General features: G+C 39.2%; 4 protein-coding genes across 5 annotated transcripts; 3 read left to right on the top strand and 1 right to left on the bottom strand.

Annotated features, from left to right (window-relative positions):
* Positions 1–1,671: 1,671 nt before the first annotated feature.
* Positions 1,672–2,479, top strand: LOC141841751 (transcription factor MUTE). The gene is made up of 3 exons (XM_074729949.1): positions 1,672–1,767; positions 1,855–2,277; positions 2,399–2,479. The coding sequence occupies exons 1-3, from the start codon at positions 1,672–1,674 to the stop codon at positions 2,477–2,479; spliced, it is 600 nt and encodes a 199-aa protein (XP_074586050.1).
* Positions 2,480–4,049: 1,570 nt separating this feature from the next.
* Positions 4,050–8,714, top strand: LOC141840877 (uncharacterized). 2 transcript variants are annotated; one of them, XM_074728966.1, is made up of 9 exons: positions 4,050–4,132; positions 4,204–4,419; positions 5,540–5,600; positions 5,902–5,938; positions 6,156–6,233; positions 6,307–6,379; positions 6,944–6,983; positions 7,759–7,837; positions 8,469–8,714. In XM_074728966.1, exons 1-8 carry the CDS (start codon positions 4,091–4,093, stop codon positions 7,806–7,808), a joined length of 597 nt encoding a protein of 198 aa, XP_074585067.1. In that variant the 5' UTR covers positions 4,050–4,090; the 3' UTR covers positions 7,809–7,837; positions 8,469–8,714. The 2 variants fall into 2 exon arrangements, with proteins under 2 accessions (XP_074585067.1, XP_074585066.1); XM_074728965.1 differs by lacking the exons at positions 7,759–7,837; positions 8,469–8,714 and having other exon boundaries at positions 6,944–7,218.
* A 2,298-nt stretch (positions 8,715–11,012) lies between these two features.
* Positions 11,013–13,121, top strand: LOC141838507 (cytochrome P450 CYP72A616-like). Its single transcript, XM_074726012.1, has 5 exons — positions 11,013–11,335; positions 11,453–11,676; positions 11,769–12,013; positions 12,091–12,475; positions 12,562–13,121. Exons 1-5 carry the CDS (start codon positions 11,035–11,037, stop codon positions 12,985–12,987), a joined length of 1,581 nt encoding a protein of 526 aa, XP_074582113.1. The 5' UTR covers positions 11,013–11,034; the 3' UTR covers positions 12,988–13,121.
* A 68-nt stretch (positions 13,122–13,189) lies between these two features.
* Positions 13,190–13,986, bottom strand: LOC141837380 (protein DOG1-like 3). The gene is given in 4 exon segments (XM_074724794.1): positions 13,190–13,534; positions 13,536–13,792; positions 13,795–13,818; positions 13,821–13,986. Coding segments are annotated over 4 exon segments (741 nt in total). The 5' UTR covers positions 13,936–13,986.
* Between the last annotated feature and the right edge of the window lie 445 nt (positions 13,987–14,431).

Raw genomic sequence — 14,431 nt, 5'->3', positions numbered from 1 at the left:
ATATACGATAGAGTCAATCCACTGTGAAGAAAACAACATGGAAAATAAATTGTGAAGAAAACAACTAAAAACAAATGCAAGTGATTCTAGAAGTTATTCAATCATCATCATCATTGAAAATAATTCGAGTTCCCCTCGGTACTGGTAGGTTGAATTCAAATGTTGTAGGAGAGCCGGGAATGACGAGTGCCGGGTCAAAAATCACAAGTGCCGAGTCATGAATCACGACTACCAAGACAGCGTCAACGACAGACGTTGCCGCCTCGGAGGCAGCAACGGACGCGGTCACGATAACAGCATCAGCAGCGGCTTTTAGTCGGCGGCGGCAATTTCTTCTTCCGCGAGCCATCAGGAGACAGAGAGGAAAGAGAGTTTGTCACTACAAAAATAACCACAAATAAAGATGGATTTAGCGATCGATTACAATTCGGTCGTTGTTTTAGTAACCAATTACAATTCGATCGTTATTTTATAGATTAATTTTTAACTTCGATCACTATATATATATATATATATATATATAAGAGAATATGGAAACTCTTAAAAAGTTATATGTATTTTAAGTTTAAATGCAGGAGGTACTGCTTTTATTCTACCAGTCAATAAAGAACTAAATGCCACTTGATTTCCTTAAACATCGAATCGACTACGGGTCCATTGACAGATGGGCTATAACACCAGTAAGAAAGTGTTGATTGAGGCCTAATACTATGGTAATATATAGTATTGGCTATAGTCATTGTAAGAGAAATACACATAATTATCATCATATGATCCTTGTGAATTTTATCAAGCTTAAATATTATATATTTCAGCTCATCTAAAGTGACAACCAAAGTATTATATATAATCCTATGGAACAGTTTTAGAACTTGAATTAATTGTGTGGATTAACATAAATAAAGAATTTCTTTCGTCTGTAGGATTAACAGTGGGCCCACATAAGTACAACCATATGGCCTCCTTACAGTTCTAAGCAAGATAATTGAAAGTGCATATATCTGGCACGAGCTTAAAACCTAACAACATCATGAACTTTGCTGCAGAGACATAACTGCCATTTGTGCCTGAGGGGGAAATTAAAGGAAGGTTCCGTGTTACTCAATACAACAAAGAACAAGCTTGTTGAAAAGGGATAGATCGATGAGTTCCTGAATTCGTGTCATCGTCAACAAAAAGTTATGCTCAGAACTTGCAAATCCTATCAACTTAACTAAGTTGCTGTTATCAGACTCCCTCTGCAAAACAAACAAGACACATCGAGATAATTAAGACTAAATCCAGCATATATAGCAAGTAATATTCTACCTCGCTTTGGATCATGTCGATCTACTTGGAGCTCCGGTCTCCATGCACTCGCACATGACTCCAAGTTATCAAGGTCGGGAGAGACCCGTGAGAGCATGCAATGTGGAATATTAAATATATACCAACAAACCCCAGCCCAAGTTTGTGATCAGTGCAATAATTTTTCCTGTTTTTATTATGGCTACCAAAAGGCCGTCGTCCATGCATGCATGCATGCATCCATGCCCGCCCTCACGAGACCGCAGCCACGCCATTTAATGCTCGCTGCTGCGTCTATTAATACTCCATCGATCGCCACTGCACTGCAGTATTGATCGATCGGAGGAATTGAACCAGCTAGCAGTCACCTCCCAGCCAGCTGCCATGTCGCACATCGCTGTGGAAAGGAACAGGAGAAGGCAGATGAACGAGCACCTCAAGGTCCTGCGTTCTCTCACCCCATCCTTCTACATCAAAAGGGTATGTATAATATTAGGGTTTAGTTTATAGTTTATGTATGTCGATCGTCTACTGTTTGTGAAATGTGTGTGTTTAATTTGGGGTAAGGGAGACCAAGCTTCGATCATAGGGGGAGCGATAGAGTTCATCAAAGAGCTGCAGCAGCTGGTGCAGTCGCTGGAGGCGAAGAAGAAGCGCAAGAGCCTGAGCCCCAGTCCCAGCCCGCGGCCGCAGCAACTGCGGCACGGACAGCAACTCACGCCGTCGCCGCGCACCGCGTCGAGCAGCAGCCCCTCGGACGGCGGCGGCAGCCTCAGCGTCGTCAAGGAGCTGGGCGCCTGCTGCAACTCGGCGGTGGCGGACGTCGAGGCCAAGCTGTCGGGCCCCAACGTGCTGCTGCGGACGCTGTCGAGGAGGATCCCGGGCCAGGTGGTCAGGATCATAAGCGTTCTGGAGAGCCAGGCCTTCGAGATCCTCCACCTCAACATCAGCAGCATGGAAGACACTGTTCTCTACTCCTTCATCGTCAAGGTAATTCATGTCTATGTTCTAGGAATCCTTTAATTTCCATCGATTACTTACCTATTTAAATTAAATATATTCAGATCAAATCATGTTTAATTATCAGGTAATTAATTTACTTTCACTGCAGATTGGACTTGAATGCCAACTGAGTGTGGAAGAATTGGCTTATGAAGTCCAGAGGAGCTTTTGTGAAGAGATTATGTACTAATTAAACATGTCTGAAGGCAAATTAATTAGTGCCTATATATATACTAAGAATTATATATAATCAATTAATTAGTAGGATATATATAATTAATGATCGAGAGCTTAATTACCACATTGTATTTGTGGTTGATCATGTGTGTGTGGGCAAATGAATTAATTGTATGTTTCACGATATATATATATATATTGCATGAGTCTTTGATTATTAGTCTCAATTTCTATTTAATTAATGTGCTAATTTGTTATGTATATATATGTTGATGCATAAACAAAGTATTAAAGACACATATGGACTACTATGAAGTTCTTTAAATTTCATTAACATGTGAGTGATTTAGAATATTTATGAGAAAATTCATTTGTAATGTGACATTTTTTTAAAGTGCTCATCTAACTCTTTTTTAATACGCATTATATTTTTGATATTTACAAAATGATGTATTTCACTCATTGTGCCCGAAATACTTTAACGACCAATTTAAAAGAACTCTAATTCTTAACAAATGGATACCATTGTCCCTTGAATTTGTTTATACTCTTTATTCAAGTTTTAAAGCCCTTTAGAATTATCAAGCTATTTCAGTTAAAAATAGTTTGATGTCCATTAATTAAGAGTTTGAGTTTTAGTATTTTTTATCGTCGATATAATTTTTTTCATCAATTGTATATAAAAAAAAAAATCAAACTTCAAACCTAAACTCGAATTAAATGATAAAAGCTCCAAACTTATTTTTCTTTTCGAATTAGATTGGGTAGGCCTTGAGCTTGCAACCAATGAGTTAAGCACGCTACTAGTTCACGACCAATGGGTCTAAGGCAGCATGCTCGGTAGTAGGCCATGAGCTCCCAACCAATGATCAAATGAGCTCGTGAGTAAGGATATGATCTAGAAGGGCCCTCAAATATCACATTTATGAAAAATCTGGGACGTTGATTGTTGAGCGAGAAAATAAATTTTTAGTAAAATTTTAGAGTTTAGGCCTAGGTTGACCTATAAATAATAACTAAGTATTACAGTAAAAGATGAAATTCGTCACTCTAACAGTCCCACCTGGTCGGTCCCAATACCATCTTTGAAATAATAACTAAGCATTAAAGCATAGATATAGTGTTAATGTATAACTATTATAACATTCAAATGATGTTACAATTAATATGGATAAGTATTATAATACACGTTCAAGCAATTAACGTGGATGAATTTATTTATTTATTTAATATAAAAAAATAAAAATGAATGAGTGAGTAATGAGATCCATACATAATTAGGGTTAATATTAAAATGAATAGGAATGCCTTTAGTGAAAGAGAGATGTTAATATAATAAGTAATACTTAATTTTAATAATGAAAATGGATAAATCCGTTTAGGCCCAGGTCAGCCCATAAATAAGTAAACTGAGTATTAGTATTACAACCCGCTCAGCCCAAGTCGGCCCGTCAATAAGTAAACTGAGCCTTAATCTTATAGTGAAAACGGGAAAACGGTTCAGGCCCAGGTCGGCCCATAAAACAGTAAAGCTGACCTATATCGAGAAAGCTGTTAGCCCGGCCGTTTTGTCATCGTCCCTGTGGAGGATAAAAGCACACAGCAGCGGGCGATTGTGGAGTCGATGATACCATTTGGGCGAAAGCAATCCATGCCTTCCAAGCACGTACACGCTCGTCCTCTCCCTCCATCTCTTCTTCTTCTTCACCGTCTCTTCATCTCTCGCTCTTTTCGCAGAAGGAGGAGGAGCCATGGCTCGCCCGCAGTTTGAAGCCGGAGAATTTTCTCCCTGGACTACTGATCGGTTTCCTCATGGGATTGTTTTTTGATCTTTCAGCATCGCGCGCTAGTAATCATCCCAAGCCCAAGTCCTCGTACCGTACGAACAAACACCGACCGGCGGCGGAGGCTGTTTCTTCATCTCCTGCTGGACTAGGTGAAGAGCTCAAAATGGTAAGTTTTAGAGAAGATTTTGACGCGCGTGGACTTTTTAGGATACGCTGTGTGCCTTCTTCCTCTAATTTAACTCTCATTTTATTTTGCATCACTGATTGATACTTCCTAGAGGGAGAGTGCCAATCATTTTCTTGTGGTAGGTTTTCCCTATTAAACGATAGCTTTGGTCTGCCCGGATTTGACATTTTCTGTTAAAATTATTGAACTCTAATCTCATGTTTTTTTCCATACGAGGATGTTTAAGAAACACGAGATTTAATTTATCATTCAAGAGAAATTGCTATGAGCCTTTTTGCTTGATTTTGAGCCAAGAGGAGTGTGATAAACATTTTTTTGCCAAAATTTGTAACTTTAGAAGAATGAAAATCGAATTTAGGTAGTTGAGACAACTCAACAAGCATGAGTACAATAGTATTAGTACTGATTCTTACTACTTAACATGATGATGTACTATCTCTGGTATAAAAGATTTGAGACTTTTCAAATTAGTGCCTAATATGATGATATAATGTCTCTGGTATAAAAATCTGAGCCATATTTCAAAGTAATTTCTAATGAATTTGATCAATTGCCACGCACTAAACTTTAGGGAATACCCCAAAGATGAATGCCATGTTCTCAAATCCATAGTTCTTCCCAGGAACTCAGTGACAAAATCTTGGATAGTTGATTAGTATTTTTCCCGTTTTCTAATGCTTATGGAAGTATATCTATTTAGTTCAATGACTTTGTGAGTCAATATGCCAAGTCATACTTTTTTGTGCAAAGAGAAAAATTAGGTTTTCTCATTGCAATTTGACATTATAACTCATGTTCCTTTTTCTTATTTATTGCACCTGAGACAATATGACAAACCAAAGGAACTCCTCGTTTGATAGTTCTAGACAATCTAGAAAAAAAAAATCTTAACAGTTGTTCTCAACTGAATCTAGTTTGAGTTTTTTTTTTTTCATATGATGGCATAGGATACTATTTTCAGTTTGAGATTCACAAATAAGCAGATTAAAAGAATTTATTTCGACATGCTTTGAATATTATATCATGTTGTATCACAGGTCATAACTTAGCATACTAGTTTCTAGTCCATAATATGTGAAGGACATGTATACATGTGCAGGTTCTAGTTGTTCGGCAAGATTTGAAGATGGGTGCTGGAAAAATTGCTTCTCAATGTTCTCGTGAGCTTTATCTTTTCTTCTATACAACTTTTATCATCTGTTTCATCTTTTGACATGCCTTACAAATTCCAACTTTGGTACTCATATTATGATTTAAGAGGTAAGCTGAATCTGCTGATCATCATCAAAAGACAAGCACAGCTGGAAAATTAATGAATTATTAAATGAACATATTGCTGGTGCCTATTTTTTTTTTAACTTTGATCTGCTCAACACAATGTCATTTACATGTTCACACAATTTGAAATATGTTTTTGGGTCCTTTATTATTAACTAATCATGTCAAATCATGAAATGGCAGATGCAGCCACTGGCTTGTACGTGGACTTGCTTCAAAGGTGCCAATGGTCTTTAATATATTTTGTCTCAATTATCAGTATATTTTATTTAATAATTTATATTTTACCATTCCTTTACATACTTTATCTAACTCCACATCATTTTTACCCTAACCGATCTAATTTATTTCCCCTTGACCTATTATTTGAGCGTGTATGACATCTACCTAATTATAATTTCAGTAGGCTAACTGCTTGCTGTTCCTCTTTCTTGCAGCCATCGTTCTCTTTTGAGAGCGTGGGAACAATGTGGGCAAGCTAAAATAGTGTTATCATGCAGGAATCAGCAAGAGATGTGAGAGTTTTTATCAAATTTATTCTATGTTTAATAAACATCAGCATTAACCTTTTCAAATTAACCTCACTAGGAATAAGCTGAAGGAAACAGCAGACCGATGTGGCTTGCCAACTTTTGTTGTAGCGGATGCTGGGCGTACGCAGGTCTTCTTCTGGTTTTTGTACTCACGGATACTAAATAACTAATAAGCATGATTATGGTAAAAAAATAATTTCCCCTTAACTATGGTAAACAATATAAAAGTTGATATGATAAACACCTGTTGAGGTGCTATGTGATAATTGGATCTATTATGAAATTTGTTGGAACTATTTTCCTAGTCAGATGGGTTGGTTTATCTTTTATTAAATTTGTGAAACTTAGTGTCATCATCAGGCTTCTGATTAGAGGTAGTTTACTAAGTTTACTCAGCATAAAAGATCATTAACAATGTGGACGGTGTGTGGCTTCCACTTCTCAAAAAATCATGCAATCAATAAAGGTATTGTCTGTGTGTTTTGTGATAAAACACATTGCAATTGCGGATCCACCATCTCACCTCCTAGAATCTTTTTCTTTGTACCTTCACTTTGTCATAGTGGCCACAGAAAACATGATAAATCTTGCATCATCAAATTTTATCTGGTTTGGGTTTCTCATTATACATTTCTGTTCATGGTTTTCTGCATTCTTGTTCATGGTTCTTTTTTGTTGCTTATATTTATCAGGTTTTAGCAGGATCAAAGACAGTACTTGCCATTGGACCAGGTAGAATCCTTACTGACCTTGGATATTGTCTAATGAGTATCTATATACCCTCTCCCCTTGCAGGGAACTAAGTAAAAAAAAGTATAAAGAAAAATTATGACCTAAAATATGGATGGTCCAAAAGTAATGGACTAGAAATTATGTTATCCATGGTTGTATTGGTTTCTGTCTTACATTTAATATGATACAAATATGTTTGGTTCAATACAGAATGAATGCATAATAAAGAGAAACATTTGATCCATGCCAGATCAAATAAAATTAGTCTTGGGTTTTGTTTATTAAAAAAATCATCTCCGGTTGGATTTGACAAAGTCAAATTTTTATTCCCTTCAATTGTTTATGTTGATTTTGTTTTTAGACTCTAGAAACTTTTAAATCAAAGTTAATTCGAATTACCAGTAGTGATAAGTTGATCTGGATGTCTTTTGGTAGTCTAAAACACTGTGGATCTTTTCTGGTTTTTCTTTTCACCTTTTTATGTTTTATTTTATTCTTTTGTTTATGCTGAGATACAACTTAATGTGTCTTCCAATTTCTTTTGTGGGTTCTATGTGGAAGCGCCCTAGACAGACCAAGATTCTATGTTTCTTGAAACAAAAATCTGAGACCTGAGAAATCCGGCTGAAAAAAAAAGATGGCTGTATTTTTGCTTCATTTTTCATGCGGCTATATTTATGCTTCATATTGCATAAGTCCCATGATTTAGTAGCTTTTTATATTATGACTGCGATGAAATTTGTGCCATTTTTCTGTATTTGTTGTTGACTAATAGGGAGAAAGGCAGATATTGATTCAGTAACTGGAAAATTGCGGTTGTTGTGACAATCTGGATGGTAATTCACCATGTTAAGGTAGACTTTTACACATGTCATGTTTTCATCGATGCCTGTATTTTGTATCTGAGTTTGTTTGCTTGCATGATTTAGGAATTGCATGCAGCAATTGTACTTACTGTACTTTGATGTTCTTTTTCATTGTAAAATTGCAAATGCTTTCAAATGCTAGTTCACCCACTATCCAATATAGTGAAATCAGAACCTGGATCACCTGATTCCTCCCATATATTGGCAATCATACTACCATTTGTAGATGACCTCTCTTAGGCCCCATTTTGTTCAGTTGATCTTGTTCATCTAATCCAGGTTTCACCTTTTTTATCTATTTGCTAATAAACATTCCTGCATCTTTCACATCTTCTTGACTCGATTGGCACTGTCCAAATGATCACTCAGTAATATTCCTCTTAAGTTTGTGTTGCATCATTTCGTTTTTTATGATCCAAACCATAACTCTTCACAACACGCCTTGTCCTGGTAACATATTTGGAGACAAGATACAATGAAGCTGTCATTTTGATGCAAGCATTATTTAAATGCTTAAATGATTACTTAGCTTGAATATGCTCTATTTACGTGCCTAGGACAATAAATTCAAACTATTCTTGACCATGAAATTTATACATTGTCATCTTGTGGCCGCTAGATACACAGGTAGGAGGGAGCGCATGGCCATAGGAAAAACTCCAAGACGAATGCCATGCTAATAAGTTCCTCTGGCAATGCTAAGCTAGGTTCTTTTGTGGTACTCTCATAATGTACATGTTGGTATCTCGTTGCATTGTGGGGCTATGCGTCTCGGTGTAAGCTCTTACAACGCGTTTGATGGATGGATTCTAATTACTTGCGTCAAGTTGTGCTTGCTAACTTAGTTGCTAAGTTGATAGACTTTGTTGATATTCTTCTGCTCAGTCTAAACTAGATTGTTCAGTGTTTATCACATGAGTGATGTAGCTAGTCATGTATCTTGGTCGATCCTCATAGTAACCGATAACATGTTTGATTCAAGTTGTGGATGATAACTTGTTCTTTTGAATAATAGGGGACATATTTGGCATGATAAGCTGCTACCTGTAGTGACCTGTGGCATTAGATAACAAACATTATCTACAATCTAATCCAATCATTACTTTGGTCTATCTGAAACAAGCGTTTTTCATTAAGTTATTATTATGACTAATTATAAGCAATAAAAATATAATTATGAAAATAGTTATCGCATGATAATTAATCTCCTTGAGTTTATAGTCAAACTTTATCATCACAAAATGGAGCATTTTCTCTTGAGAAATATATGAACACAATGAGTGCCAGCCAACCTTTCCAAGTGTCAAAATTGGAAATGCTTGCTCAATTAATACATTTCGCTTTCTCGTATCGGTGTGTCGCGTGTTTAATTTTTCTTTTTGCGTTTACTTTTTTTGTTTGTGAAAAGTAAGCAGTGGCACCATTTCAGAAGAGACAATGACTGCTAAAAGTGAATCTTACCTGCTACATTAAATGAATAAAAAAAATGTGTGGATCGATACGTTAACACAAAGCATGGCCGGCTATACGACTGACCTAAAGCATAAGCATGCAACAAGTCTCCCATGGCAGCCTGTGGCTGTGGCTGTGGCGAGACGACGAGATACGGTGGTCCTCCTTTACTCTATACATTAAGACATATGCATGGCCGCCCATGCGACTCTGCAACAAGTCTCCCATGGCAGCCTGTGGCTGTGGCGAGACGACGAGGTACGGTGGTCCTCGTCATCTAGAACTTTGACCGTGACACTGCACCTGCAACCACAAATTTATTGCGGAGCTTGTCAGCTCCTTTAAGTCTTCTAGAAGTCAGCTCATGTTCCTCCACTAACTTTTTATGATTTAAACAATTATTGAATTTTGCTTGTTCGACCATTCGGATGAATTCTAGAAGTTCATAATGAGAAGTGGTTAACTAAATTAATAATTGATAGCACCGACATTTAAAGTCCATCATTATTTCAATTGAATTTTGAACCGTAATACTATTTGAGCCATCTTAGTGATTTCACTCGGTCAGGATTCGAATTTTATCCTCTTCTATAAATCTGTTTCGTCGTAACCAACTCAACTATGCCTTGAAATTTAAGTTCCACACTCTTGTACAATGTTATAAGGGATTATATGTTTAAAATTAGATAGATACTATATATCTAGTTTAATTTTTTTAAAAAAACTCTTCTACTAAGAAAGAAGGACTTTCTAATTGTAGTGTGCCATCAAACTCTATTAAATAGAGTTTTAGATAAGATGAAGTCTTAAAACGAAGATTGTAATTTCAGATTCTATATATTTTTTATAAACCCGATTAATTTTGAAAATAGAAAACATTCTTTCTGATTAGCTTATCAAATAAATCTGAAATGCGCTTATGCATATTTAAATATCGATCTTTAGAATATTCATTTATAATGAGATTAGAATTCTGATTTTTTTTTAACGTTTACATTCTGAAATAATATTAAGTAAAACTAATTACATAAGGCGATGTCTTAATATTTTAGATTTATTCTTTATTATTAGCGAGGGTGCTTTAAGAAGTATTTGATAAATTCATCAAAGTTGAGACTTGATCCTTAGATACGTAAGAAATTAAAAACGTGTGCAAATAAAAAGGAAGTCACAAAAATTGTAGATGAGAAGTTGATACGGACATCTAATTAGATAAATAGACACGGAAGAACCTAATCTTTGGGCATGTGAAATCCTAATAGATGGTGACATCCTAAGAAATCAAGAGTTGTAAAAGTTTTTGTAGGGCTGTTGGGGCGACGAATTTCATCTTTTGCAAAAGAAAAAGAAGAGCCGTAAAAGTTTGTGTAGATTGTAATTTCGACTTTTCACATTCTTGGACAATAATATATATTATCTAGCAAAGAATAGTTTAGCTTATTGTAGTACAGTGAACGATCAAAACTCTATTATGTGTAGATTATAATTTCGAGTTCACACTCTTGGACAATATCATTGGGAGATATACCTAAATAGTTGACTTTAAAACAGTCTTCCATTAAGGAAAAAATCTACTATCAAACTCTATTCTAGATACGATTTCGAGCGTGTCTTTGTATGTGAATGCGCCTTTAGCGTTATCCACAAATGGAATCTTTCTTTTATGCGGCCGCACCCATTCGTGGCTTTATAAGTCCACGCCGCCCTTCGTGTCTTCCTCAATTGCCGATCTCATGGGTTGGGTTGTGTCGGCAGCGATGATCCAGAGCGGGGCCCTGCTCTGGTTGCCGCCGCTGCTGCTGGCGGCGTGGGTGGTGGCGAAGGCGCTCAACGCCCTGTGGTGGAGACCGAGGCAGCTGGAGCGGATGCTCCGGGCGCAGGGCCTCGCCGGCACCCCCTACCGATTCCTCTTCGGCGACCTCAAGGAGATGGGGCGCCTCATGGAGGAGGCGGAGTCCAAGCCCATGCCCCCTCTTTCGCACGACATCGGCCCTCGAGTCGCCGCTTTCCTCACCCGCAAAACTAAAGAGCTCGGTGAGCGCTCTCACCTCCTTCAACTCCTCCATCGTCGTATCAGATAGACTGGATTCATCGATCTTGCTCTATTCATTCATTCATTCAAACATATCTTGTTGTCTCGAATTCGCGTAGGCGGCGGAACATCCTTCACTTGGCTAGGTCCTGTTCCCCGTGTTACTCTAATGGAACCAGAGTTGGTGAAGGAAGTGCTAGTCAAGAAGTTCGATCAAATCGGACGCCCTGATTTAGGCCCCTATGGACATTTACTCACCACCGGAGTTTTCAGCTACCATGGCGAAAAGTGGGCTAAACACAGGAAGATTCTCAACCCTGCTTTCCACCTCGAGAAACTGAAGGTGCATGAATCTTCATTACATCTCCCATCATCAATCTTCTAGCTTCAAATCTGCATGGTTGTGTGTTGCATTTCACTAATATTGCCTTGCAGGGAATGCTGCCTGCTATGTTGGCTTGTTGTTCTGAAATGATTGAGAAATGGGAGAGCAAGCTCGGTCCAGAGGGGTCTTCTGAAATTGATATTTGGCCGGATTTCCAAGGTCTTAGCGCGGATGTGATTTCTCACACCGCCTTTGGTAGTAGCTACAAGGAAGGGAAAAGAATTTTCCTGCTTCAGTCTGAGCAAGCTGAACTTCTACTCCTATCCTTGCAGTCGATATACATCCCTGGTTTCAGGTGAGTTACTCAATTGTCCAAATGTTGAAGAAACAGTCTCTCTTCGACAGTGCAATAATGGCTCGATCGTCTTGCAGATTTCTGCCTACCCCTAAGAACAACAGAAGGAAAGCAATCTATCGCGAAGTCCAGTCGATTCTCAGGGGTATAATAAAGAAGAGGGAGGAGGCTATCAAGATGGGTGAACCACCAAAACAAGACCTCTTGGGGCTGTTGCTGGAGTCCACTCTAAATCACTCCCGTGAATCAGGAGACAAAAAGGGAGGGATGACTACTGACGAAATGATCGAAGAATGCAAGCTCTTTTTCTTTGCAGGCCAAGAAACAACCTCCATCTTGTTAACCATGGCACTGATTACACTAAGCATGCATCCTGACTGGCAAGAAAGAGCTAGGGAAGAGGTTATGCAAGCCTTTGGCAAAAACAAACCTGAATTTGAAGAATTGGGTCGTTTGAAGATCGTAAGTATTGTTTTTCTCCTTGAACTTCTGGATTTAGCACAGAAATCATGAAACTTTCATATACACTCATACAATTCGTGTGGCAGGTAACAATGATACTGTACGAGGTTCTCAGGCTGTACCCATCCGTGCCTATTCTCGAGAGAACAACTAACAAGCCAGTGCAAATTGGGAACTTATCGATCCCAGCAGGCGTAGGGCTCTCACTTCCTGCTGTGTTCTTCCACAACGATCGAAAGTACTGGGGCAAAGATGCGGGCGAGTTCAATCCAGAGCGGTTTGCTGAAGGCGTCTCCAAGGCGTCGAAGGATCAGTTCGCGTTCTTCCCGTTCGGCGGCGGCCCCCGCGTCTGCATCGGCCAAAACTATTCGCTGCTCGAAGCCAAGATGGCACTGGGAATGATCCTGCAACGGTTTTCCTTCGAGCTCTCCCCGTCGTATTCTCATGCGCCAACCGCGGTTTTCACCCTTCAACCTCAGCATGGCGCTCCGCTCAAGTTCCGCAGACTCTGAGTGCGAGTGATTGCTCACTTGTGTTTTCTGGTTTGTGGTTATGGAACTAGCTAGTGATCGAGCTGTGTTAACGTATGATTCCTGCTACGTACTTGTATGAAATTCGAATAAAATTACGCTTTAAGTTATTATTATCTTCTGAGATCGCAAGATTTGAAAATTCTTTTGTTTTATTTCAAGCTGCTACATTTCTCTATATTTATCATGATTGGTTTTGGCCATGCCTTTCGTCACGCTGATCGCCCCACTGGTGCACTGAGAGGTGGAGCTGCTTCGCCGTGGTTAGCAGCTCCACCGCTTGCCTCGGCGTCAGTATATCCGACAAAAGCATCCTCGCCGTGTTCACCCGCAGCCGGTCCGCCTCTCCGACCATCCTCGCCGCTGCCTCCGCGTACTCCTCCAAGGCCCCCTCCGGCGCCACCGCGTTGGCAGGGGCAGTGGCGCTGCCGCTGCGGCTTCTCTGACTCAGGTCGTTCACGATCGGGAAAAGCGGGCGGTCCGCCACGCTCTCCTGCAGCGTGGCCATCTGCGAGGTGATGCGATCGATCCTCCTCGCTGAGCGTCGTCTTGTGGAGGTCATTGACGAGGCCTAGCTGGGAGGAGGAGAGGGCCATCAGGCCGGGCGCGGAGTCGGAGTTCGAGGTCGGCGAAGAGAGGTGGGCTTCGAGACCGTCGCAGCTGAGGGAGTAGAGGAGACGGATGAACATGGAGGGTCGACAGCCGCCGATCCAGAGGAAAGCGTTCTCGAAGGAGTTGCACCAGGAGGGGCAGAAGAAGGCTCCGTCATCTGGTACAAGGCTGCGTCGTAGTACTCCTCGTAGTGGCGTACTCTTGGCGACGCCGGAGTAGCTCAGCCTCGGGGAAGCCGTTGGCTTGCAGGAGTTCGTTGAGATCGTCGACCTGGACGCGCATCCACTCTTTGTAGCAAGCCCTGAATCGACCTTCCATACTGTCGGCACTTGAGCACGAAGGCAGGGCCAAAGAATGGGGATCGAGGAGTATCCGATGCCGTGTATCTGCGGTAGAAGATGGTCATGGCCGTTAGAAATCACATAATAAATATTTATTATGCTCATTTATCAGAGAACGCCACGTGTTGTGCATGAGTGAAATCTCTACTCACACACGTATGTTTGTTTTCGATTTATATAATTATGCCTTATATTGTAATAATAATTTTTAATGATAACATAAATAATATTTTCAATAATGGAATCGGTATTTTTATGATCATTTAAAAAAAAATAAATTAAAAAATTACAATTAATCACTATCAAAAAGGATATTATTTCATTCTTATTTTAATAAAAGATAGAAATTCGCCATCCTAACAATCTTATACGATCAATTTCATAATTATCTGTGAGGAGGTAAATCGAGAAGCTAAAGTTGATCATTATGAAAAGAATATTATTTGATTTCGTCAAAATTTGACCTTTATCTA

Source organism: Curcuma longa, chromosome 11 (assembly GCF_044706935.1).
Source record: "Curcuma longa cultivar G26 ecotype Majalengka, Jawa Barat chromosome 11, ITB_CL_G26_1.1, whole genome shotgun sequence".
NCBI classification, from domain to species: domain Eukaryota; kingdom Viridiplantae; phylum Streptophyta; class Magnoliopsida; order Zingiberales; family Zingiberaceae; genus Curcuma; species Curcuma longa.
This window is presented reverse-complemented; position numbering and strand designations above follow the sequence as displayed.

Bases quoted from the DNA above. Each gene is read 5' to 3' on its own strand.
- LOC141840877 (XM_074728965.1), top strand. From the start codon at position 4,091: ATGATACCATTTGGGCGAAAGCAATCCATGCCTTCCAAGCAC. The intron at 4,133-4,203 runs GTACACGCTCGT...CTCTTTTCGCAG, and splicing joins AATCCATGCCTTCCAAGCAC to AAGGAGGAGGAGCCATGGCT. The intron at 5,939-6,155 runs GTGCCAATGGTC...TCTTTCTTGCAG, and splicing joins TACGTGGACTTGCTTCAAAG to CCATCGTTCTCTTTTGAGAG.
- LOC141841751 (XM_074729949.1), top strand. From the start codon at position 1,672: ATGTCGCACATCGCTGTGGAAAGGAACAGGAGAAGGCAGATGAACGAG. The intron at 1,768-1,854 runs GTATGTATAATA...ATTTGGGGTAAG, and splicing joins CATCCTTCTACATCAAAAGG to GGAGACCAAGCTTCGATCAT. The intron at 2,278-2,398 runs GTAATTCATGTC...CTTTCACTGCAG, and splicing joins TCTACTCCTTCATCGTCAAG to ATTGGACTTGAATGCCAACT.
- LOC141838507 (XM_074726012.1), top strand. From the start codon at position 11,035: ATGGGTTGGGTTGTGTCGGCAGCGATGATCCAGAGCGGGGCCCTGCTC. The intron at 12,014-12,090 runs GTGAGTTACTCA...ATCGTCTTGCAG, and splicing joins ATATACATCCCTGGTTTCAG to ATTTCTGCCTACCCCTAAGA. The intron at 12,476-12,561 runs GTAAGTATTGTT...TTCGTGTGGCAG, and splicing joins AATTGGGTCGTTTGAAGATC to GTAACAATGATACTGTACGA.